This window comes from Equus quagga, chromosome 2, assembly GCF_021613505.1.
Source record: "Equus quagga isolate Etosha38 chromosome 2, UCLA_HA_Equagga_1.0, whole genome shotgun sequence".
Classification (NCBI taxonomy): Eukaryota; Metazoa; Chordata; class Mammalia; order Perissodactyla; family Equidae; genus Equus; species Equus quagga.
The window spans coordinates 65040402-65065927 of NC_060268.1; the positions used below are offsets into that span (position 1 = coordinate 65040402).

Below are 25526 nucleotides of genomic sequence, written 5' to 3' on the forward strand. Positions count from 1 at the left end.
TGGAAGTCTAAGTGACCTCCCCACTTGGAGGGAAGTGATGAGGCTGAGGATGGGGATATGTGTCTGGACTATGAGGGCGGTAGGAGAGACATCACATAATTCACAGGCTGAGCAGGACAGCACAAAGGCTACAGGTTCCATTCCCAGCCCTCGGCTTATAAAATCCCTCCAGAGGCAGATACTGAGCCCAACCTGGCGGGACCCTGCTGAGCCCTATTACTCTCAGTGAAGGCCAGTCCTGGGAGCTCCCCAACCCCAGGGCCACTCATGTTTTTTTACACAGGTAATCCATGTTCATTATAGAAAAATGCTACATCACTCTTTATTGGACACCAGCACCAGCAACAGACCCCTTCTCTCCAGGTACAGGGGCATGTGGGCAAGGGGCTCCGTCCCCCGGCCAGGATGCAGTGGAACCCCACTACCACTCTCCTAGGGCCAGCACCCTCCTCGGTGCCTGGGGCTGCTTGCTCAGGTCTCTTCAAACTCCTGTTCACAGTAGCCTACATTGAGGGGCTGGGCCTGGATGCCTCGCCTGCAGGAAGACGTGAAGAAACCAGCCAAAATAAGCCACTCAGAGGGGGCAAGGCTTAGGCAACACCTTCCCCACCGCAAACAACAGTCTCCCCTTCCCCCATTTCAGTGGATCTCACACTGCTGCTCTACACCAAAATTACTTGGGATCTCACTTCCAGAGATGCTTGCTTGGGGTGGGGCCACATCTTGGCAAGAATCTGCATTCTGAACAAATGGCCTGGGTGATTTTGATACAGGGACAACCAGGAACTTTGGGGAGCACCTCCCTTTTTCTAATCTGCCTGTCTCTGTACCCCAGCTCCAAGTAACTCAGTCCCTTTAGAAAAGAGGTGGATGCCTGAGGGGTGCCCAGTGTTCTTGGCCCACTGAGCCACCCTTTAATGGCTCTAAAATGCTGTAAAATGCAGTGGCAGTGGGGGACTGAGGCACTGTCCAGTCCATGCCCAGGGTGTGGGCATGAATTCTGTCCTTCGGTCTCAGCCTAGGTTCCGAGACCGGACCAGTCTCCTTAGGGCACCTCTAGGCACACCGCCTTTATTATCCAAACAAACAGCGTGCTTAGAGATGGTGAGGAACCAGCTCAAAATCACCCAGTGAATTATAGACAGTTGAGGCCTAGACTCCACCAAGCTAGGCTCCCAGCCTAGGACTCTGCCCTGCACAAGGCTGTGTCCGCCAGGTCCTCAAGACCTAGTCAATGAGTGAATGAGGGAAATGACCATCTTACGCAGGCCCAGCCCCAAGAGGGGCGCAGGTGTCATGAAAGCCCATAAAAGCATGGCCTTGGCTAAGAGCACTGACTTTCAAGTCAGCCTGGTTCAAATCCTTGTTCTGAGCGACTTTGGACAAGTTACTTAACTTCTCTGTGCCTCAGTTGCCTATCTCTAAAATGGGGATAAAACTGTATCTACCTTATAAGGTTGTGGTGAAGATTCAATGAAATGATGCCGGTAAAGGGCTGGGCGCAGTGCCTGCCACACAGTAAGACTTTGTAAGTTTTAGCTATTATTAGTATTCTTTTCCTGTCAGTAAGGGGTCTCAAGCCCCCGACCTGCCCACCCACCTTGGGAAGGCCCCACGGCCTCTTACCTCAGCAGCTCACAGCGGAAGTCTGCCAAACGTTTAGAGGCAAAGTCCAGATTTGTCACCAACTTGCTGCTCCACAGCCTCTCGGCAACAGCCCCTGCTCTGGGCCTGGAAGAAAGGGGGCACACACCAGGTCGGGCCCTGTGTTCCCTGCAGGGGTGCCGGACACCCACAGGCTACTGTCTCTTGTTTAGGCGCCCGGGACTAGCTCAGGGCTAAGGGATGGGATCAACACCTTACTCAGAGTGGCAGCCTGATTGGAGGCTCCCAGGGACTTCTAGGGCTCAGCTCCATCTTCATTAAAATGTGGAGTGATTCCACTTTCCTCCTCTCTCAAAGACATGGGGACCAGAGTAAGTCTTACAGGTGACCTGAACTGTTACTGGCAGCAGCAGGTGTTCTCAGAATGTCAACTCCACACCCCCACCGGGCTGCTAAGGAAACTGCACAGGGAAGTCTTATTACAGGAGTCAGGGACTTTCATCATCCACGCTCTCCAGGCCTCGTTATCTTTATCTGTGGGGATAACAGTCTCTATCCTCCATACTTAATGGGTTATTGGAGGAGCATATGGAAGTCGGGTGGGAAGTGAACACTCCACACAAACAGATGGATCACAGCAACGCCCCTTCCCTCTCAGGCCTGACAGGAGAATACTAGTCTGAGGGTGGCTGAACCGAATTGAGTCTGTAAGGGAGAACCCATGCCCTCCATTCCGCAGAAAACCCTTACCAGAGCCTGGGGACCAGGTTTGTGCTGTCCACATACTCCCCCCACATACAGGCCTCTCCACCAATCACCAGAGCCTTCTGCTCAGGGGTACCTGAGGGAAAACAAGCAAAAAGAGTGTGCAGGTGGTGGTGGGGTACCTCTAGGGGGTAATCCTCAAACACCTTCCCAATGTGGCCCTCTCCTCAGATAGGTCGTTTCATCTCCTAACCTGAAATGTCTAGCCCAGACCCTCCTGCCTCCTGCCCTGTGTCCCAGCCCAACCCTTCTGGTCAGCAAGGAGAGCCCCCTGCTGTTACCGTCAAATGCCAGAGGCTCCACCATGTAGACCTTCTCCCAGTTAGGGCCATAAGTGATGTGGTTCAGGTACCAGGGGGCAGAGAGCAGGGCCCGGAAGCTGGCATTGGTGACCAGTTCCAGCTCCTTCATATAGCTTACTGGTGCCTCTTCTCGCCATACCTGGATGATTGTGTCTGGACGAACCTGTTACAAAAGGTCAAATGGCAGTAATGGCATGTAGCTGAGGAGATTCCTGGGCCACATTCTTATGCAGGCAACCCAGGCCAAGGGGTGTGTGCCCCCTCTGCTCCCCAGCCACAAAGTATTTCTCTGTGACTCCTAACCATTGAGCTCCTAGCCCAGTGCAGAGGCCAAGGATTGCATGGGCCCTAGGAGAGCTCCCTGCTGCTTCCTCTCCCAGTCCTTCCACAGCCTCTCTGTCCACACTGAGATACTAATACTAGCTGTGACATAAGACAGGCAAGCAGTGGGACCCAGGAGACTCATCAGGAGCTACCATGTCCAAGAATCTCCAGATGTTTCTGAGGATGGGACAAGGTTCCTGAAGAGCCCCTGCATGTGGCAGGAGCCTGAGATCTTACTGATCAACAATGGAGAAGGTAGCCCTGCTCCCACAGACCTGGAAGACTCTAGTCTAAGACTCAAGAAGGAAAACCCAACCCATCATGCCAGTCTCAGGAATCCCAAGTAACCTAACAACAGAAAGAATTCTTGATTAGTTTGTAGTGAGGGAAGATAGACAGAGGCTCTAACACCCACATCCAGGGCTGGGACCTCTGCAACCTTTCTAGAAGGGAAAGGAGAGATGGGCCCTCAGTGCTCTGAACATTAAAGGCTAATTGAAACCAGGAGTATCAGTCTGTGTAGAGGTGGGGAAGGGCTGGGAGACCAGAGGGAGGCACCACGGGTGGCACCTTCTCTCTCTGCCCCTGGCTCACCTTTACTTTATTATCAAACACCTCCTGCCACACCACATAGCCCTTGCCATAGGCAGAGACAATGTCCAGCAGCCTGGTGAGGAAAGAAAATGTCTGTTCAGTTCAGATAGGCTCTGGGCTGTCAGTGCCAGTGATTTAGGGTTGAACCTGGCTGGAAGCCCATTCCTGATCGAGCAGTGTCTTCCCCAGGTTGGAACGGACCACTCCCAACTTGAGAGGACCAAGGACCCTTTCAGGTGCCCAGAGAGTGGTCACGCAGGGCCTGGCCCTGGTATGCAAAGTGAGGACCCCACAGGAGGTGACCTCGAGGGACCCTGCCCACCCTCCTTCCTTCCTCACGTCTGGATGTAGAAGGATTCCAGCTTCTTGAAGTCATTACCAAAGCCCTTCTTCTTCATAAAGTCCTGGATGTCTGGGTTCGACTTCCTGAATCCCAAGAGAAAAAGAAGATTAATTCTTTCAACATCCTCAAAGCCCAAAACTTGAGGATTAGCCACTTGGCCTCCCACAATTTCCTTTTTCACCTGAAAAACCAATCAACCAAGGATCTCAGAAGCCCAAAATATGGAAGGTGTGGCTGAACAAAGCTATATGAAGGGGACCACTGACGTAGGGTGAGAATAGATGGGTCTGCAATGAAGAGCTTAAGTTCAAACTGTCAAGGAGAATACATATTAGTCTCTCCAGACTAGACATGCAGTTCTGAGGTCTTGGCCTGGGGCTCTGGCACACTGGATTCTGGCTTCCCTCTCTAGCCCTCCACCCTAGGCGCATATTCTGCTTTTCCCTTAGTATTTATTCTTTATTCCACCTAGATACAAGCACTCCTGTACGTCACCCGCTGCAGCTCCCCTGGCCCACAACGTCTACATCTTGCTCACATTTCCTCTTGGAATGTTTTTCCCTTCCTCTATGTCTCGAAATAGCCAAAGCATTTCCCTAGATCCAGCTCTAGTGCCCACTTCTCTAAAAAGCCCCTCGACCTCTTTTGAGCTAACGAGATCTGAGGGTTTGGACTTTACAACTTAATATTAACTAGACACTGTCATATATTAGTCTCAAACTCATCTGTCTCTTGACTCTTCAATGAGACTATTTTAAGCCTTCAAAAGCAGGGATCATTTTTCCTTATCCTGGATTTTTCCAAGACAATTCTGTGCCCAGAGCTGGTTTTTCCATAAATTTCTCAAGGATATGACAGGGGGGAGATAGAGTTTCACATTTACAGTCTGGCCAAAATCAGGGCGGGCCTCTCTGTAGGTGGGCAGAGGGAAGGCCCAAGTGCCTGAGGAGCCCCTGACACAGGTAGCCTCCAGGGGCCACCCTCTACTCTGAGTAAGAAATTCGTCAGGCTGGGTTGGGAAGATCAAGGGGCTCATACCAGCAGGAGAAATCAACCTCATCTCCTCCAAGATGAAGATAAAAATCTGGGAAGACAGAGCTGACCTCCAAGAAGAACGTGCTCATGAACTCATAGGTACTGTTGAGAATGGGATTCACTGGTCCAAAGGTGCCAGAGGGCTGAGACCCAGAGTAGCAAGGAGTCAACAATCCGGGGGCACCTAAGCCAACAGACAATCCCACACAAGTGTCACAAATACACAGAGCCCCACGCACAGTCACATACTTAAGGACATTAAGTCACCAAAAGTAAGACAATTGTGTTCATAAACATTACACGCACACATGTAGAAACACACAGGCACTCACAGACACTGGCAATCATGAGCGTTTAGTCACAATCAAAGAGATACAAATATATCCACAATCACAAACAGTCTAAGGCTGGATTACAAGCCAGACAACTGTCAGCACACACACACTCTTGCCTTGACACACTGCTTCCAGCAGGGGTCACCCTTGCTCCCAAAGGCTGCTTTTTTCATGCCACCTTTTGGCAGAAAAGCAGAGAGCCCGATCCAGCCAAATTGGCCAAATCTTTCTTCCACTGCAAGGGCATCATTAAGACAAGGACGTCTGTGAAGAATTTGCTCATATTTTAATAGTTAAGAAGTGGCCTTCTTTGCCCAAAGTAGGTTCTGCCTACTAAATTCCCAGGTGGAAGAAGTTGATGGAAAACATTCTTCTAGGGACCAAGGCCGGGACATGCCATATCCATGAGCCAACGCCCTGAAGCCCCACTGAGGGGGATCAGTAGACTCCCTCTATCCCCAGAAGTTATTCTTACCTGGTCCCCAGGACTGAGTGTGGCCAGGAGTGTCAAACTCTACCAACACACGGATACCCCGAAGCCGTGCATATTCAATCACCTCCTTCACATCCTGTGCTGTGTAGATGTGGGTGGCAGGGTTGTAGGACCCCTGAAAGGCAAAGACACACTTCAGGGTCTCATTTCCTGCAGGCTAGCAGAGTAGAGGGTACTCAAACTGCCTCTAGAACTCCCCAGATGTCAGAAAACCTACCCACGGTTGTTTGGTGTCAGAAACTATCTTCAAGGAACTTTATCACAATTTCCTACAAGCTATCACATCTATTATTTTAGCTGAGTGTCATAATGCCACTGAGATGAACAAGGTAGGTATTATGCCCATCTAACAGAAGAGAAATAAATAAAAAGGGAATGAGAGCAGGAGAGAGCATCTCCTGAAGGTCACAAGGCAAATTAATGGCAAAGTTTGGACTTGACTCAGGTCTCCTAAATCCAAATCCAGAGCCTTCCCCTATGTTAGTGTGTCCTAAAACTGGCTGGTTAGGATGAGAGCCAGTGTCCTTGCCAGCAGGGCCATGGCCAGGCTCAGACACTGACCTATAAACTTGGTCTGGGAAAAATTGAGACATACCTTTCTGGTGAGCTCTGGAAAAGTGAAGCTTTCATATGGGAAGGAAGGGTCATCGACCATATGCCAGTGGAAAACGTTGAATTTACTGTATGCCATGACATCCTGTAGGTCAGAGCACACACTGTGAACCCATCTCAGCCTCTCCAGTTTCAGTGTCAAACTTGGGAAGCTGGGCACACTGGCAGGTTGCTCCACACACCCCCATAGGCTCAACCTGCCCCAGCTTACTGTTAAGTGTTTATAGGGTCTCTCTATCACACTCTCCTGTCAGCGAGTGCCTGGCATGGAGAAAAGAAAGACCCAGAACATTTTTTCTTTTCCTGGGGCACATCCAAAGATGGCTGACAGAAGCGGTGTCTCCCTTTTGAGATGAGTTCTAGCCACACTGAGAAGAGGGATGGTATGTGTACCCTGGAGTCTTCCAAAAGCCCCCAAATGCTCTGAAGACTAATTCTTCCTCCTGCCATTTGTTTTGGGTTGCCTGACTAGTGTTTAACCAAAGTATGAGTTCTTTTGGGAGTTTAGTAGTCCCATAACTCATAAATCTCAGAAGCCAAGACTGATGGATGTGTCCACTCCTTTGGTTCCAGCAGAGAGGCAAAGGAAAAGGTAGACACGTGAGAAGGATCAGCAACAGTCAGATAAGACCACCCATCCAACCTGAGATAGTTAGGAAGGTCCCCAGCTGAGGCTTTGAACATCTCTTTCCTATGACCTTGTCCTAACTAAATGAAAGTTACCCCGGTTTGGTCAAAGAAGCCAATTCCCCAAACCACCTTCTGCTAGCCTGGACATTGGTCCATAGTAGCCAGTGGGGTAGATTTAAATAACTCTTGTGATTTTTTTGAGTCCTAGAGCAGGTCATCTTCCACATTTTCCCCAGGAACTCATAAAGTTACATAAATTCTCTGTAACTCTTTAGGAATATGGTACCTGGTTTATCCCTTGCCCCATCACCCCAGAACCCTAAAGGCAAAGAAGGCCTTAAGGCCTGGGTACCAGAGTGTTCAGGATGCTAGACAGTGGCAGGTAGTGGCGAGATGTATCCAACAACAAGCCCCGGTGAGGGAAGCGGGGAAAGTCCTCAATCTCCGTCTTGTTGATAAAGAACTGTGCCGAATAAACATTGAATGTGTCAGAATTCAAAGGGAACTCACTGTGGGGGTGGAAGAGAATGAGGAAAATCTCCCAGGATGCCCAAAAAGCTAATCTGTCACCGTTCTGCAGGGTAAGTATCTCCCCAAACGCCCCACACCTCTACCTCAATGACCACAAGCGGGCAGTCTAGACAGCAACTGCCTCACGCTAGCCAAACACGGCTGTCCCACACACCACTCAGCCTACAAATTCTGGATTTTCACTGACTGTTAATATGTTTGCTTTTTTCAAAGAAGGTGGTCTAAGGTCATTAATAAGTAATGACTCAGGGGAACGAACTTAGTAATTCCAAACAGGCCAAATCTCCCAAACCAGTTTCCACCCATATCTCCTTGTATACTCTTGTTGGGGCCATCTCAAGCCACCGGGACTCTGTCTAAGGCAAAAAAAAGATTTTTCCAGGACTCTCAACATTGGGAGCAAACCCCAGAGATTGAAAAGGAGCCCTTTTTGAGAGCCCACACTCACCGTGCCCTCAGGAGATCTCCATACGAGCTGGCTGAAAGTCTCCAGGCCTACAGGGAAGCAGGCAGAGCAAAAAATCAGGGAGGTGGGAAAAGAGATGCACCTGTTTGGAAGGTTCTCAGTGTGGCAGAGGATAATGCCTGGGCACACAGGAAAGTGGATGTGGTGTAGCCTGAAGATTCTCAACACTTATGAAAAGAGGAACTAGGAAGCCAGTATCTATTTTCACTCTGTATTGTATTTTGGGAGGTGGCAATGTAAGGGGTTTTAGTGCTCCCCCTAGCAACACACTAACCCTCAAAACCCACATAACTCTTATCCATATTTCCTAAGCCTTGAATTCCCACGAATATTACGAAGGAAGGCCAAGATGTGTGCTTGTGAGGAGAGATGCAGGGACATGCCAGCTCGCAAGGGGTTAAGGCTTTCCATGGACAATACCATTCAGGAGCTAAGGGAGCTGAAGAAAAGGGTCCCCGATCTGCTGCCCCTTCACTTCTCCCAGACTGAATGGTGAGAAAGTGATCATAAGCTTGAGTTTCTAAGAAGCCTGGGTCCACGGCTGGACCTAGAAGACAAAGAATCAACCACTTTTCCTCTTCAGAGCTTGAGAGGAGAACCAGCTAGATGGAGCTGAGGTATGACAGGCAGCAGTTGCCCCAGAGGACTGCTCAGTTTGCTGGATGCAGACTCCTAGATTCCAGCAAGGCCCGAGGGCAGGCATGTTGAGTCCAGAGCATTATATATTCCCAACTGCTGGGGCCCCACTACTGAAAACCCAGCAGAAGCCCTGTGAAGGACTCCCAGAGTCCCAAATTTTCAGAATGAAAGGATCTGTGAGACCTTCGTGGTCACTCAGCGCCTAATTTGAGGCAGGCTGCTAGAATACTGTTTCGGCTTCTCTCTCTCATCATTCACCAGCACAGGTTTTACCAAAAGTAGTGGAGATATTGGGCTAACTCTGTATATGGGGACCAAATACCTTTCCAGTAAACCAAGAAGAAGGTTATGGGCCTATCACTTATTAAGTAATAAAGTCCTAATTTTCTCCTGAAATATAGTTCTACGTATTTTTCTACTATTTACCTCTTTTTTGACATTTACCTATTTCTTTTGATATAATTTTCCTTTTTAAAGATCTTTTCCAATTACGTGGCTTTAGTGAGAGCTGAATAGGCAGTGTTTGTGGCAAAGCCAGCCCTCTTCGCCACTGGCACCCTCAGCGTCAGCCTGCAGCGGGAGCTACTGCCACTGCACAGGCTGACGCCTGTCAACTTCTAGGACAGCTGTAAGGAGAACACTCCTGTCAGGGAGATGGGGGAATACTCCAATGGTCTCCATAAAGGAAGCTTCCTAAAGTGGGGGCATTCACTGGGCCCCCAGTCCCGGGCCCCCACCCCTCCAGTGCCAACCTTCCCACATCACCCTTTTCTCTACCTCCCCACATCAGCCCCACCTTGTTACCTCGGAGAGCTCCCCAGACAGTCTCAGAGAAGAGGAAATTCTGCTCATCGTTTATGGTTAGAGTGTCTGAAATGACAGAAATGACCCCATTTGGTTAAGGATTTCTACTCTCAGATTACAGATCACATGTTCTGTGTAAATCCTTGGATTAAAAACCAACAGCAAGATCACTGTTTTTTTAAATCTTTCAAAGAAGAGACGTCCCCAGAGCAGGGGCAGCTGCAGGGCAAGCAGGACTAAAGCCAGAGTGGGAGGGTGGTCACCCAGGGGCTCTGTAGAGATGACATGAGACAAGGGTCAGGCTGGAGCAGAGTCCTCGGCAAAGCACCACCTGCTTTGTGGGTCAGTTTCCCCCACCAGAAACGTGACTTCCTGCCAGCTCTGAGCTGAAAGGAAGAAGGGGACAGGGACATGTGGAGGGGTTAGTCCAGGTTACGATGCTCTCAAAGCCTTCATAATCACCCTCCTTTCCCTTTGTCTCCAGGCTGTGGCTGCTTCATCCAGGAGTGCGAGGGAGAAGCTGAGACTTGAATGTTCGCTTTGGAGACTGAGAAGTCCCCAAATGCTGCTGTTCATGGAAGACAGGAGGCAGTCACAGGACAAGGACTTGACTTCATCTCAGTACAAATGACTAAAAACGACTTCTCCTCCCAGTGTAGAGTCTCTTAGAGAAAAATCAGCAAAGTGTACAAATTCCTAAAATGGCAGTGGAATTATACTCAGTCCAGAAGACGAGCGTCCTGTGGGATTCAGTGAGCAGCCAGTGTGATGTTCCACAGTCAGCCTTCAGACACTGGTTAGAATGCACAAGAAAGACTCACCTTCTAGGGCTCTCAGCACGTGGTGACCATTGGTCCCCACAGTCTAGGAGGCTCCAGGCCTAGCATCAGCAACTTAGGCCAGGCCATCCAGAGTCAGAGCTCCAGACAAGTGCTTGCTTTTCTAGAATAGGGAACAGGGTGGTACTTACAATTCTCTGCTGACTCCAAAGAAGGAAGTTGGTCACACCCAGGAGTGGCCACATGGATAACCAACGAATTAATCTCCAATGTATGCTGTTTTTCTGTAAGGACAGGGTAAACTTAGTGTGGCTGACCTGCCAGCAGAAGCAAGAGGCAAAAACAAAGTCCTACAGGAGGGTCCCTAGCTCTAGCCCCTTTGGCTCACATGCTTGTGGTAAGAGGGAAGGGAGGACATTACCAAGGCATTACCCTTGGCACAGGCACTGCCTAGTCATCCGCCCAACTTTTTCATTTTGGCTGTGCTCCCCTCTTTCCCCAGTAACCAGCCCTGACCCATGTATACAGGGTCCAGCAGCAGCTCTTTGTAACCAGGGCTCTATATTTCTGGCTTGGTACCATCCAAGCACACGATTTTAGGACCTCAACAACTGCTTCTCAACTCGAGGCAGCTCCTCAAAGTGTGGTCTGCACATTAGCTGCTGATTTACAGACCGTGTTACTGGTTGGTCACTAGATAGGAAGCTTCTATGACGCCAGAATGTAAATCAATTATGTCAAAGTAAACACTCTGTTTAGTTCTAATATTTTTTCCTAACAAGGTTTTCTTGATGAAGGGAACAGTTTTACACTGTGGTGTGTATGCTTCTCATCTCACTGCAGACTGGCGCATGACGAAGCACTGCTCTTGAGGGCTCTGGATGAAGAGTTTCTAATTTTGTTAATTAGATGTGAGCAGATAATAGGAGGTTGTCTTATGCAAGGGGGCCTGAGATGATCCAGCTGGTGCTCCAGTCACCGGTCCATCCTGCTTCCTTCCCTCCTCTTCCTAAACAGGTTGTCTGTCTAAGGTAGACTTCTGCCCAACAGTGGAAAGCCACCCAGTATGAGCCAACCCCCTATCTAATATAGTCCTACAGATCCCAGTCTATGCAAAAAAAAAAAGCCAAAATACAAATGCACTGTCTCTTCCCACCCTCCTACCGGTTCTTCTCCATGACCTTCAGGGGGGTTATAATTGTACCACCCCAAGCCTGAACCTCAATGAACTCATTCTATTTTTCTATGGAGCCACATGCAACCCCACTGGCACCACAACATCTATGACTTCCTACGGAACTACAAAGTCAGGAATAGGATGGCCTGGCAGAAAGCACAGAGAGAGGATTCAAAACCAAACTGGAATCCCAAATGTTATCCGTATCTAGGCAGAAGGAACCCAAGAGCCTTGAACCATCCCAAACAAGCCTGCTCAAACCTCCTGAGCACCACCACATGGCTGCATCTCAGCTCTCAGCTCCGCCACGAAGCAAGCCAATCAGAGGCCCTTTCCTACCATCACATGCTCTCCCCTCCCAGTAAAGACCCTGTAGCCCCACTCTAATATTTGCCTAAACTCTGCAGGGAGAAGGGAACTTGAGGCTACTCTGGGCCAGGCCAACTCATAACTCTATTCCAAACCCTAAAAAATCACCCTCACAACAGAGAAAGACAACCAGGCTTTCAGGGCAGAGACCACTCTCAAAGCAGACTCTGTAGGGTCATTCCAAGCTCCCCAGGCAGACAGGCTGCGTGTGCAAACCCAAGACCAAGGAGGGCTTAGCTGAGGGGCAGGGCTGAAGAACTACAGAAGAACATTCCTCCCGAGACTGTGTCTTCATCCCCTGCCTCCTTGTCCCCCTTCCACCCTACACATCACAGAGCTCCAATGTCATCGTGTAGAGTCCACCTGCGTGTCTACCCGAGCGGCCACTCAAAAGAGGGCAAAAGTCCTGAGCTTTAGTGTTTATCCTCTGGACTTCAGTCCACAAATTGAGGAGAAATCACAACTAATCCATATGCAACTGCCACGGTAACTGCTCTGATGACAAGAGAGGTGCATAAATACCAGGTTTATCTGAACTATTACTTGCAAGAAAAAAAAAATATCTAATTGTTTTTATTGTTACTATTATATTTTTATTTTCTAAAACACACCTGCACTCCCTTCTATAAATCCATAGTCTTTTAGAGGGGAGGGCCACAGACTCCTTTGAAGATCTGATGAAAAGAAAGGATTTTTTTTACCTAAAACAATGTCCCTAATTTAAGGGCTCACCCTTCCACCTCCTGCTACCAATCTTACAGTGAAGGGTCCCTGTCCTGAGTGCTCTCAGTGACTCATCTGGGTTTGAGCTGATAAGAAGAGACAGAGCCATGGTTGCTGTTTGAACAAGCAATGAGGGGGAGGGTTTGGGGGAGGCAGCGATGTGAGAGCTGGCAAAACAGGAGGGACACTGGGTCATTTAAAAGGATGTAAATAGAGTGTCATCATTGGAGTTTTCCGCCTCCAAGTTGCTACTCTGAAGAGAGCAGGAAACAGGCAGGGGACAGGCCAGCCGCCTCTGCACACACCCACACCCTGCACTGAGAAGGACAGAGGTGTGGGAAGCACGGCATGGCAAACAGCCCGATCAGCCAGCAGTCTCATGGGCACGCTCACAATGAGCCCAGGTGGGACGGCAGGAAATTCTGAAGCCTCAAGTGCTCAGGAAGCAGCATGGAAAACAGCAGCGAGCTGGAGAATCAGGAAAGGTTGGTTCTGGTTCTGGTTCTGCACTGCCAAGCTGCATGAGTCTCGGGCTCCTACTTCCTTGCCTGTAAACAAGGGCAGGGTGGGTCCAGACTCCAGCCCCTCCTCTTCAGAGCCAATACTTCTGGTTCCACAGACAGATCATATACTCTAGGGTCCCATTCCTCAACCACTGCCTCCTATCTCCGCAGCTCCCTCATCCCCCTGCTTTCACACAAACCTGCTCTTTTCTTTGGGTTCACTGAAAAGCTTGTATTTTTTTAAATTTAAGAACTGAAAAAATTCAAACAGTACAGAAGTGTTCACAACAAAAAAATAAAAGCTATCTTTTGCTCCCCTCCTCAGTGCCCTCTCTGAAGAGATAAGCGCTGTTAGTTTTCTACCCTTGTATCCCTTTTTTAGCAGAATTTAACCTTGTTCATGACAGACAGGTCCGCTCTGGATGTGGAACTCTGAGAACAAGGGAACTCTGAGGCCCTTTTACTACCCAAGTCCCACTGTTGAACTTTCTCCAGAAGCCAGTACAATGACCCTTCCATCACCTTTCTGTGCTCAGTCCTCTCCCATCTTCACTTCCTTCCCTGCTGGCATAGATGTGGTGATCCACCATCTCAAACACAGTCTACCAATACTCTCAACAACCTGTTTTTTTTTTCTCTTGCACCCAGTGGACAGAACCCTCAACCCTGGATCAATCTAACATCTGCCTTCTGTGCACCTAATCCTGGCTACTGTGCCCCATGGGAGGGAAGGGAGAAAAATCACGTAACAGCGTGGTTGGGCCACTGTAAAGTCAGGATCTCTCATCTTCACTGGGACCTCAATGCTGCCCTGAAAATCCATCTCTACCACTGCTTTTTTCTATTTTCTGCAACAGCTGTTTCAAACTTGTACCACTTTCTTCAAGTCTATGACTTGATCACTGCCTCCCTTACTTTCAGCAGACAATCAGGAGAGAATGCCCGTCTTCCCCTGCTCTCCCCTCTTCTGACAAAAATATCTGCAGCACACACTAGGGCTTTACCTTCGCCTCCTGCTAACTGGACGGAAGGGGTTCCCTTTCACCTGTGCTCTGGATCTCTCCTCAGGCTCCTTTGGTATAAATTGTTTCTCTTTTCTCCAACATCTTCAAATTATTTTTTCTGCTGATTCTTTCCCATCAGCATTAAAATATTTGCAAGTATTCCTGGTCTCAACTCCACATCATCTCAGTCACTCCTTCTCTCACCTTGCAGTCACAAACAAACTCTAGAGGAAATGTAGCCTGAGCAGTTAGGTTCTGAACTTCAAAGTCAGACAGATCTGGGTTTGAATTTTGGTTCTAACACTTTCTAGCTGTGGGACCCTGGGCAAGTTATGTTCCCTCTCTGGGCTGCAGTTTCCTCATCTGTAAAATGGGGATCATAACAGCACCTGTCTTATTGAGCTGTTGGGAAGATTAAATGAGTTAATGCATGTGAAGTGCTTGGCTCAGTGCTCAGCACATGACAGTGCTCATGGAGTTGGTCATCCTTAGTCCTCTTTTTGTACCCACTTCCTGACATCCTATCTACTCCTCAGTCCACTATAATCTGGCTTCCTTCTCCACCACTCCTCTGAAAATGCCTTTCCCAAGGTCCTGTATTTCTGTAACTAAGTTCAAGGGATCCTTTTCAATTCATTCATTCATTCGACAGCTATTTACTGAGCACTTACTATGTGCCAGGCTGTTCTAAATGCTGGGTATACAACAGTGATCAAAACAACAAAAATCCCTGCTCTCATAGAGGTAATATTATAGCGACCACTCACTTCTTCAAGGACCTCTTGGCAGCATCAGACACCCCTGACCTTCTTGAAACTAAACTCCTTGAGCTTGGAGGGCACTGCTCTCTCTTGGTTTTCCTTCTAACTCTTTGAATATGTTTGCTCATTCTCCTTTTCCTTCAAAAACCCTCACATGCTGGTTTTCCCCAGGGTCTCCAGGGTCCAGACTTCTTTTTTTCTCCTTGCTTACACTCTCCCTGGACAATGCCATCCATTCCCACAGAAGCCTGATGATTCTCAAATCTGCCTTTCCATGCTACTCTTCTTCTGGAGCTCTAGACTCATGCACCTCCACTCAAATGTCTCAAAAGCACATCAAATGTGAAATACAAAATTGAACTAATTCTTCATTCCTCTTCCTGGCTGATCTTCTCTCTCAGTTTGATAACGGCACCATCAATTGATTTACCCAGACCAGAAACCTCCTCCTTCTCCCATCTTTATGAGTAGATCGCAAGTTCATTCACTCATAACATTAACTGTCTACTATGTGTCAAACACTGCTAAGCACTGAGATTACAACAGTAAAAAAGAAAGACCCAATTAAGTCTTATAACTACAAAATCCTTATTATCTCTTAACACCATCACCACTTTTCCACTCCCATTGGGTCAAAAGCCTTAATCCAGCCTCTCACAAATTCCCACCTGGATAACTGTAAAAATCTCCCAGTTCTCTCCCTGCTTCCATATATGCCCCATTTCAATCTACTATCCTCTGTGATCTTTTAATATGAAAATCAGATTATGATAATCTCTGCTCAAAATCCTACAAAGGTTCCCCATAGCTTTCAGGATAAAGTCCAGAATCCACTGGATGATTATAAGAACTCCAGCCTTGTATTTCTCTGTTCGTGAGCAGGAACTCTCACAGTTAACACAATGAACTCTTTATAGAACCATGAAAATGCCACATTTTCTCCATACTTTTCTTTACATATATTGCTTCCGTCAGTTGAAACAACTTTACATTGCCTCCACATCTCACCTGATTAAGAACCAGTTCTAGTTTTCCTTTTATAAAAATTTTCTATCATTCTCCCACCCTTTCCTAAGAGACTTTCCTATGTGATCATGAAGCAACGTATACACACATTTTCATAACACTTATCTTAATATATGTTGCTTATTAGTCTATCTCCTCACCAAGCCTGTAAGTTCCTCAACAGTGGGGACCAATCCCAGTGCCTCTGTATTCCCAGTGCCTGACATATGGTAGTCATTCAATAAATGTTTGCTGAAGAAATGAATGAGGCTAGAATTTAAAAAATGCATATTTAATGCTATGTATGCAAAATGATTATCCACATGATAATTACGCATAAATGGCAAACAGTTAAGATAGAGATTACTTTTATACACCCGAACTTAGTATTTCTGAAGTCCTGGGATTGAAGTGGGGAATGGTAAGAAGACACCCTGGCACCCAGAAAGTGCCTTTCAAGACACTGCTCTGAAGACCCTTGGGTCCATAAATCCAAAGACAGCTCTTTGTACTTCTCTGGGAGGGAGAACTCATTCCTGTATTAGGGGATCTGGAAACTGTGCCCAATAGCCTCTCCCTCTACCTGCCCTGCTCCTCCCTGAATCCAAACGTTTAATTCACAGAATCTCAGCAGCATGGAGAAAACACATTCGTTTGGGTTATAAAGTGGCATTTGATTTGGCTTCTGGAGTGAGAACTGGGAAAGTCAACTCAGCTTTTGTCAACCTTCCCACTCTTTCAGGTCTACCCTGCCCCCATATGTCCTGGCTCTCTCCTAGGCTGATGCCAATATTGGTCTCCACATCCATTTTGTCCCCCCTCCTCTTTATATACATCACATCTAGGCTTCCTCTCCCGATACTCAGCCTAATGAAAGCCCTTGAAATCATTCATTTCCCACTCATTTCTTCATTCCAACCAAGATATATTGAGCACTTACTGCGCATCAGGAACTGTGCTAGGTGCTGGGGCAGTTAAAAAGAAAAACAAGCCCTGGGCCCTGCCCTTGAGGAGCTCACAGTCTAGTGGGAGAGACAAATACAAACAACAATTACAAAACAGTGTGATAAGGGCTTCGGTAGATATTATAGCTACCTCCAGAAAGGGAGGAAGGCTGAACCTTGGAGGGCACCTCTGAGCAGGACCTTGAACCCTGAGTTGGCATTTGCCAGGCTACCAAGAAGGTGGTAGGTATCCCAAGCCTGGGAAACAGTCGAAGCAAAAAAACATTGGTGTGGCTAGGGGAAGAGGCAAGGCCAGCCCTGTCAAATTTCTCATCCCAGCAAAGCGGGCATCTGAGAACCCAACTGCCCTGAGCCTGGAGCCTCTGCATAGTGCTGAACTCAGCCTGGACCATGGTGCCTCCTCCCAGGGGTCTCAAGATTTTCCACCCTCCAGAGACTACTAATGCCTACTCAGAAGTGCAACCTCCCCAGCCCAGAGACGAATCCTGAATGTTCTCCCTTCCATCTTCTTTTGTAAAAGTTGTAGTTAAAAGTTTTCATTTTCCTCCTACTTTTGAAACTTAATCCATTCTCCTCCTCTCCCCCGACCCTCCCACTAGAAAGAGAACATCTCCCTATAATTCTAGATCCCAAGAGATAACTTTGGTTGACATTTTGCACAGTCTTTCCATTTTTTTGTAGATACACAGATTTACTATTTATTTTTAAAACAAAAATGAGATCCAAATGCATAGTAGTTTGTAACTTTTTTCCACTTACCAAAATGATCTGCAGATCTTTTAATGTCAATATACATAGATTTATGTCATTATTTTAGGTGCTGAGTAGAACTCCATTTTTGGTATATACTTCAACTTAAAAAAGTTGGGGGCTGACCCCGTGGCTGAGCGGTTAAGTTCGTGCACTCCTGCTTCAACGGCCCAGGGTTTCGCTGGTTTGGATCCTGGGCACGGACATGGCACCTCTCATCAGGCCATGCTGAGGCAGCATCCCACACGCCACAACTAGAAGGACCCACAACTAAAATATATACAACTACGTACCAGGGGGCTTTGGGGAGAAAAAGGAAAAATAAAATAAAATCTTTAAAAAAGTTGAAAGTCCTAACTTCTCTCCTCTTTGTAGGCATTCGGGAATGCTTCTAAGTTTCTGATATTATAAACAATGCTCTAGTAAATATTGTCATATATATTCTTTTTTTAAACAGTTGTGAGAGTGCTGTAGGAAAATTCCTAGAGGTGGAAATGCTAGGCCAAAGATATGAAAATTTTTTATTTTGACACTGCCAAATTACTCCTCCAAATTACTGTAATGATCTATACCTAAACCAACATACAGGGGCCCATCTCTCCAAATCTTTCCAAAACTAGATCGTCTCAATTCTTTTTCACTTGTGCCAGTCTGATAGATAAAGAAAGACCATTGTTTTAATTTGTATTTCTTTAATGTATTAATTAATGTATTTAATGTATTTAATGACTGAACTTGAGCATCACTCTGCATTTACTTTATTTGCTCGTTTAGAAAGGCCTCTTCTACTCCCTGGGACTATATGAACAGTTTCCTTTATCCTTCTACAGTTTTATGGCATATCTTTTATCTTTAGATCTTTAATCCACCTGGAATTTACTATTGTGCTTGACATGAGGTGAAGATTTGAATTTTTTCCAAATGGATAACCAGTCATCCCTACATATTTATTGGCTAATACAGCTTTTCACTGGAAATGTTTCTTTTATCATATATTAAATTCTCACGTGTATATGAACTCTTGCTTGTCTCTCAAACTTGTTTTCTTGGCAATCTTACAGTCAGAGAAATCTACCGTGTCATATTGCTATTATCTTTTGTCATTCTGCCCAATATATAATTGTCCCTGCTCATTTTTGGACCCACACTCTCATTCCCATAACTGCTGTTTCCTCTCCTCTGCCAAACCACCTGTATGTCACCCACCCCCGGCAAACCCTCTCGAATCTCGTTCCATGGTTTTTTAACTAGTCTCTTCCACTTCCTCCTTAACCAAAGCCTGGTTCTGCCCAGCAATACTACTTCACCTAAGACTTGCTCTGAGAGGCATCTCCTTCTCACTTCCTAGGGTTGAGATATGGGGCTGCTTCCAGGCCACCCATCCTCTACCATCAAGTGAAAAAAACACCTCTCATCTGTGGCCCATGACATTTGGCTGTAAAATCTTGAGCCTCTCCTTGTCACAACACTGCAACTGCCTGGTCACTTCTTTATTTACCCAAGACTTTGGATGCTGATCCTCAGTCTTCCTCTCCTTCAAGGCTGGCTATCACCCTAGGTGATTTCAACACTCAGGAGAAAGAAGTAACCCACGTTCTGGCTTAGCAGTTATCCAGCAACATCCTCCTCGTCCTCCTCAACACCCTCCCATGGTCACATTTTGGACTTTCTTGTCCCCTAGAAGTGTTCCAATTCATTCTCTCAAGCTTCAGCACCATATAGCTAACTGCTAGATACTAGATACCTTACGCTCAACAGGTCCAAAATCCAACTTACTTTTTATAATTCTTACCCTACCTTTAACCTCTTAGTCAATCTCTCCCTCTGTCTCTCTTCCTCTTTTTACTCCTTTCTTCCAACCCTTCTCTTCCTCTCCTACCATTCTCCCTATCTTTGTGAGAAGCAGCAGAATGCATTCAAATTGCTAAGCCATAAATCTGGAGTCAAATTATAGTTGCTTAATAAACACTAGTTGTACTAAGAATGGATGGATGGAAGGAAGGAAGTCAGTCAGAAATGCTACTGGAATCTGATAATGATGGGTCGGGGATCAAAATATTCATAATTTGAGTGCTAAAGATTAAGTAATTAGATGTTAGAAGTTACTACTTGAACTAATTAACCCTAAAGTACGATCAGGGTTTAGTGTATCGGAGGCCAGCAGTTTTCCAAATTGCTAACAGGTATAGTGTTCAGTGAAGGTATTTATGAATAGATTGCCTCAAGATTGCACAGTGAAAAAAGCAAAATCTCTGTGGACAAACAGGCCCGACTGGAATTTCTGCTCCATCACTACTAGCTGTGTGACCCTGGACATGTTACTTAGCCTCAATGAGTCTCAGTTCTGAAACACGGGGAAACACCAATCTCACAGAGCTGTTGTGAGGATTAAAGGGCAAAACATACAACAAGTGCCAGACACTCAATAAATGCTCGTTTCCTTCCATTTTCTACTTCCCTTTTCCTAAAAAGTCCTTTTTGCCACTTGGCTGGAGGAGCCCAGGGACAGGGTGCCTTATGGGACAACCATACCATAGGAGCAGCTTCCCTGAGGGCTTTTCATGAGTCTCCTAGAGGAGCCTGAAGGATCCACTACTGTGTGGTGCCACCCTGTATGGCAAACAGGCTGACACTCCCACATACAAAAGGGACATGAGCTTAGAACTCTGAATCCGCTGCAAACTAGGACTGCGGCCCCAGTCAAAAGACTAAAGCCACCACCGGGGGATCCTAGTACTAGCTACCACCAGGACAAGGTCGACTAAGACAGTAGCTAACCTTTTCATCTAGGACACAGTGTACCTAGTAAGGCTTCTCCCTCGCTCCCATTCCAAAGCTGTACAAAAGAAGGGGAGGCTGCTTACTGACACCCGAGCTGACAAATGCCCAGACTTCCTGCATCTGAGCGTACAGTTCCAGAGGAAAGAGCTCTACATCAGACCCAACCAACCTCAAGATGTGGACACAACAACAGCACACCACTGCTGGCTAGGGATCAGGGTTGAGTGCACGGCCAGGAAGCTTAAGCAATAACGGAAGCTTAAAACAGAAGCAAAGGAAATGAAAGCGAGAAGTTCCTGACCTAATAAGGGGTCTTACTCACTATAGCCAGGAATAGAGGAGAACAGCAAATCCATTTCTCTATTATAATGAATTAAAGCGCCATAAACCTTGAGCTAGATCACAGAAAATCCTCCCCATATACACCTGTCTCACCTCAACAGATCCCATCTCCTCTCTTCAGCTGACCTTGATGTCAGTGGGCCCACAAAGGCAGGAGAAAGCTCCTATTCCAATTGGTTAAACCTCTTGATGATGCAGACTGACTCTATTCTCATCATTTATTTCCAAGGCCAGCAGAGGAAATTTAGGAAAATGCAGAAAAATAACAGTAACCTCTTTCATTTCTAAAAAAAGTATTGGTTGGGCAGTAAAACTCCTTACCTTCTGTATAATCCACAGGAAAAGGATTGAGGTTTATGCCATTAACAGGCTAAGAAATCGACAACGTGCCCCAGCAAGAGGTTGTGCAGCTCTAAGGAAAAAAAGCCCACACCTGCTATTAGATACAAAACAAACCAAAAGAGAAGGTATCAACTGGCAAAAACCCTGCAATGCCCTACTTCATTCTCCTGTTTGGAGATGAGGAAGTGGGGTGGAAGGAGAAGGGAGGAAGGCAGCTCTGGGGCTCATATTGTTTATTTTTAATTTGTTTTACTTTTAAAATCACCAAGTTCTTCCTTGTATTGTACCCTCCTTCAAAGATTGTAAGGATATTCATCACTATCTCCTTATCTTCAGAAATGCTTGGAACGCAGGCAGTGGAGGAAAAAAAAGCAACAGCAGCTGCGTGGAAATTAGACGATTTGCCTGAAGGCAGACAGTTAAGCAAGAGGTTAATAAACATTTTCTGGCTGACTCCTGAATAAAATATGTTTGAGACCCTGAGTCCTCCACTGTATGTGGTCTTCAAGCAGAATATCCAAGGCAGGCGGAGCGATATCTACCACGTTCCAGCCATAGTTATAGAAGGAATGGCTTAAGAAGGTATTTTAGGAGATTCAGATTCTAATGCACCATGCCTGTTATTAACTTAGTCACTCATTTAATATCTGAGGATGAGCAAATCAAATATTGATAATGGCTGCAGAAGGATCTAGATACTCATATAATAATCTTCCTTCCATTCTAGAATAAAAGGACTGAGGAAGCGGCTGAGGATTACTCTGTTCAGTGACAAGACATTCTAAGTAACTCACAGGGATGTGCATGTGAACCTCAGAACAGGATGGGAACTTTATAATAGCCATTAAGTACTATGGCTTAATCAACTGGTTTCAGGAAAAGCAAAGAAGAATGCAGTCAAATGAAAGAATCAGATTTAGCCACTTGACCTGAAAAATTCAGGCTTTATCAACTCCATCAAGCACCCAAAAAAGTATTTGGAGCAACATTAGATGGGTGCCCTCCCAAATGATCACACCTTTGATTTGCAAACAGGATGTGGCTTAATAATCAAAACAGAGAACTAGGTTCATCCAAGTATCTAGAGCCTAAAATAATTCCATTTAACAGGTTGGACAACATGCAACACACACCCTCCAGTAGGCAGAAATGACATTTGTCACTTGTCAATGACAAAGACAATTAGCAAACACTAAACACCTCCATAGGTGTTTAGCAATTGGTGGGACCACAGCCAACCCTTGAAGGCAAATTCAGAACAGAACCAAACCTCAGTACCAGACTTGTTTTTCAGAAAAGAGAAATACGAATTTCACTGAGTTCCAAGTTCATATTAAAATCAGAAGTTGTGCTGCATTACAAAAAACACTGACCCACAGCCTACAAGGAAGTTATTTGCAGGAAGGGGGTGGAAAGTTGTTAGCTAAGATTTAACTTGCATATGTTGTTTTCTTTACTAAAATCAGCACCACAGAGAAATATACTCTGGTTCGGGTTCTGCGGATGTTGTTTTTCTCTCCATCAATTCATCCTTGTTTTTGCAGAAATAGGATTATAGCTCAAGTTACCTGAAAGGCTCCCCGGAAAACTATGTTCCAAAGGGAAGGTGCTCCATGGGAAGAACCATAGAGAAGGAAGTTACCTGAATGTCTTTGGTCAGCTTCATCCAAACCAGTTTTCATTATCTCTCAGTGGACAAGGACCCTCAACTAATAGAGCAAATTCATTCATAGGAAGGTAATAAATGGAAATAAACATCTTATTGAGTTTCTTATCTGTCTCAAAGTCTTTTTCATTAGGGAATTTACGGCACCCATTGTCACATAACCTCCTCATTTCTACTGTAGTGCTGGAGCAATGGAGATAAAGGTTTAATTTAGAAGTACAGAAATTATCCTAATTTATATAATAGCAGTAAACATTCTAATTATCTCTTGAGCATTTTATAATACATTGCATACTTTTGCTTCATATTTCCCCAAGTGGACTGCAAAACTTGGGCCTACATCTTATAATTTCCTTGTAACCTCCAGAGTGCCCCGCACTAGGATAGCCACATACCAATTCGATGACAGATCTATTTTTTTTGCACAAGCCAGATCCTAACTGTTCTATCCAAAATAAACATATTCTGAGTGCCAATCTTGTATAAGGCATTCTATTAATTGGTCATGAAGGATTCAGAGAAAAACGTGATCTACCACACCTACAGGGGCAGGCCTTTTATCCTCCCCACCCTAATGCATCTTTCCAGTTAAGGACTACCTTGATGCAGAGACTCTGTTTCTTTCCCTAAATCATCTGTCACTCTCTAAGTGCCATCTGTTTAATTAAATGCTCTTAATTCTGTACATCAAATGAGAACATTTGTCAAAGTAATTTAAGCACACTTGAAACATCATACAAAATGATGGCCCACACATAAGTATGGCTCCCCGCCATAAACACCTATACATCATAACCAGAGAACTAGATTCCAGGAGAGTTTCAAGAAAACTCCAAATTTTAAGCCCATTAAGTAATTTTATTCCTTTAAGTTGCTGACTCTACTTATGACGCTACTCATCAATTTTCTGTGAAATAATAACCCTTAAACACAATTTTCAGCAGCTGCCTTAGAGAAAATTGTCAGCCCTTGCTATTTTAGATGAATCCAATATTCAAAGCACTCCTGACTTCATTGCAATCCCACGCTTTCCCAGACCTCATCCCTCCCCACTACCCAGCCCCCACTCTCATCACACACATTAGCCCAGCACTTTGAGCTCAATCATAATCCTTTGTGCTTCTGCTCAAGCCTTTCTTCCTTCCTGGAACACCCTCCTTTCAGTCCTGGCCAATTATATCCACCACCTCACTTAAGTGGCTGTTCAAAACTCATTGCCCTGTGGAAGTGTTTAAAGATTTACTGCACAGCTATGTAATTTTGCACAGGTCAATACATTTCTCATGGTTTGTCTCATCAATTTTGGTTGTCAGCTCTGGTCTCCTCTACCCAGCCCTGGTCACAGCCTCACTAGGACCCTGTGACACTTGAACAGGGTCAGAGGGATCACCTTAGATCTCTACTGGCACTGTATTTTCAGTAATTTGATATCCTGATTGAACAGGAGTTCGACAGCAGGCATTTTTGGCGAAACACAGCCTAGCGGCAGGACTTTGGACAAATCCTGGCCCCGGAAGTCAGCTCAGTGAAGAAGTGAGTGGAGGTGGGGAACTAAACGTTGGGGAGGCTGAGAGTACAGCTGGAGAAAAGGGGCACAAAGAAGCGGAGACTAGAGGGTGTGACTAGACTAGAGGGTTGGGCAAGAGAAGGGCGTCTCAGGCGCTTTTGGGGAGTTGTCCCGAGGCGGGCTCTCCCAGAGCGCGGGAACGAGGCGGGGCAGAGCCGACTCACCTGCGGGGTCAGGACGGTGCCAAAAATCCGACCCGAAGAGCAGGTCACGGTAGCGCTGGAAGGCCTCATCCAGGACGGAGCAGCCCGGCTGCGCGGCCGAACTGACGTGGTACTGGAATTGGAAGTTGTGCGGGAAGATGGGGTAGCGCAGGTCGGACGTTTGGATGTACTGGGGCCAAGGCCATAGGGCTGTCGCCCGCCCAGCGAGCGCTGTCGCCAGCAGCAGAAAAAACCAGAGCGCGGAGCCTGCCATGGCTCGCCGGTCTCCTTCCTCCCAGCTGGCCGGGCCACGTGAGACCCTGGTCAGGTGAGCGGCGGCCGCGTGACAAGCGGCGTGTCACGTGACCGGAGGCGACTCCGCGCCAGCGACCCCGGACCTCGGCTCCGGGCGTGACCAGGAGTTCCTGCTGCGTGCCTCTGACTCTGCTGGGCGTCGGCACGGCTCTGGTGTAGGCGGCTAACGGGCCTGGGGGAGCAGTGGCTAAGGTGCCACCAAAGATGCCAGGCCTGCGGACCATGGAACTATAAACCCACCAGATTGTAGAAGCGCCAGGTGGAGAGGGGAGTGGGTGAGCGGGAAAGGAAAGTTTCCCAGACAAGAGACTTCTAAGACGAATCTTGAACCAGGAATGAGAATTCACCAGGCCTGCTGGGAGTTAAAGGGCGTCCCAGACCACGGGAACTTCGGAAGCAGAAGAGTGGAGAATTAAAACCACAGGTCATTGTGATGTGAAATGCTGTAAGGTGGAAAGACTAGTCTGGGTGGCTCTGCCAGAGAGGGAGTCACAAGACCGCAAAAATGTGATCTACTTATGACTGGGGAAAAAAACATCTACTTTCAGAGCAAGCTTGCCGGCATTCCATTTCCTGCCTCTGGTGTGGGCTCTTCCCTTGATGGTTGATAATAAATCTCCTAGTAACTGCCCCCAAATCCCCTCCCTCACACAAAGCCCCACAAACCAGAATCTGAACTTATTGCAAGCAGTAAATTATTGCTTGGACTTTGGGTGCAAGATGGAGAATGCCCAGAAATAAGACAGGGGCCTGGTCCCACAGGGGCTTACCTGGAAAGTCCAAGAGTCAGGACTTTATTCTGTGGGCCATGGAAAATCACCCCAAATATTTGCGTTTTAGAAATCTTATGGTGAAT

General features: G+C 46.6%; 1 protein-coding gene across 1 annotated transcript; it reads right to left on the minus strand.

The window, feature by feature from the left end:
• Positions 1-297: 297 nt before the first annotated feature.
• On the minus strand, positions 298-24673 carry LOC124235544 (beta-hexosaminidase subunit alpha-like). Its single transcript, XM_046653729.1, has 14 exons — positions 24377-24673; positions 10449-10541; positions 9479-9544; positions 8018-8064; positions 7391-7501; positions 6392-6493; positions 5779-5911; positions 4972-5152; positions 3930-4016; positions 3591-3663; positions 2652-2835; positions 2356-2446; positions 1627-1731; positions 298-535 (listed from the first exon to the last, which is right to left on the minus strand). The coding sequence occupies exons 1-14, from the start codon at positions 24627-24629 to the stop codon at positions 472-474; spliced, it is 1590 nt and encodes a 529-aa protein (XP_046509685.1). The 5' UTR covers positions 24630-24673; the 3' UTR covers positions 298-471.
• Positions 24674-25526: the final 853 nt, after the last annotated feature.

Bases quoted from the DNA above. Each gene is read 5' to 3' on its own strand.
- LOC124235544 (XM_046653729.1), bottom strand. From the start codon at position 24,629: ATGGCAGGCTCCGCGCTCTGGTTTTTTCTGCTGCTGGCGACAGCGCTC. The intron at 5,153-5,778 runs GTAAGAATAACT...CTGTTGGCTTAG, and splicing joins CACTCAGTCCTGGGGACCAG to GTGCCCCCGGATTGTTGACT. The intron at 1,732-2,355 runs GTAAGGGTTTTC...CCTTTCTTCCAG, and splicing joins AACCTGGTCCCCAGGCTCTG to GCCCAGAGCAGGGGCTGTTG.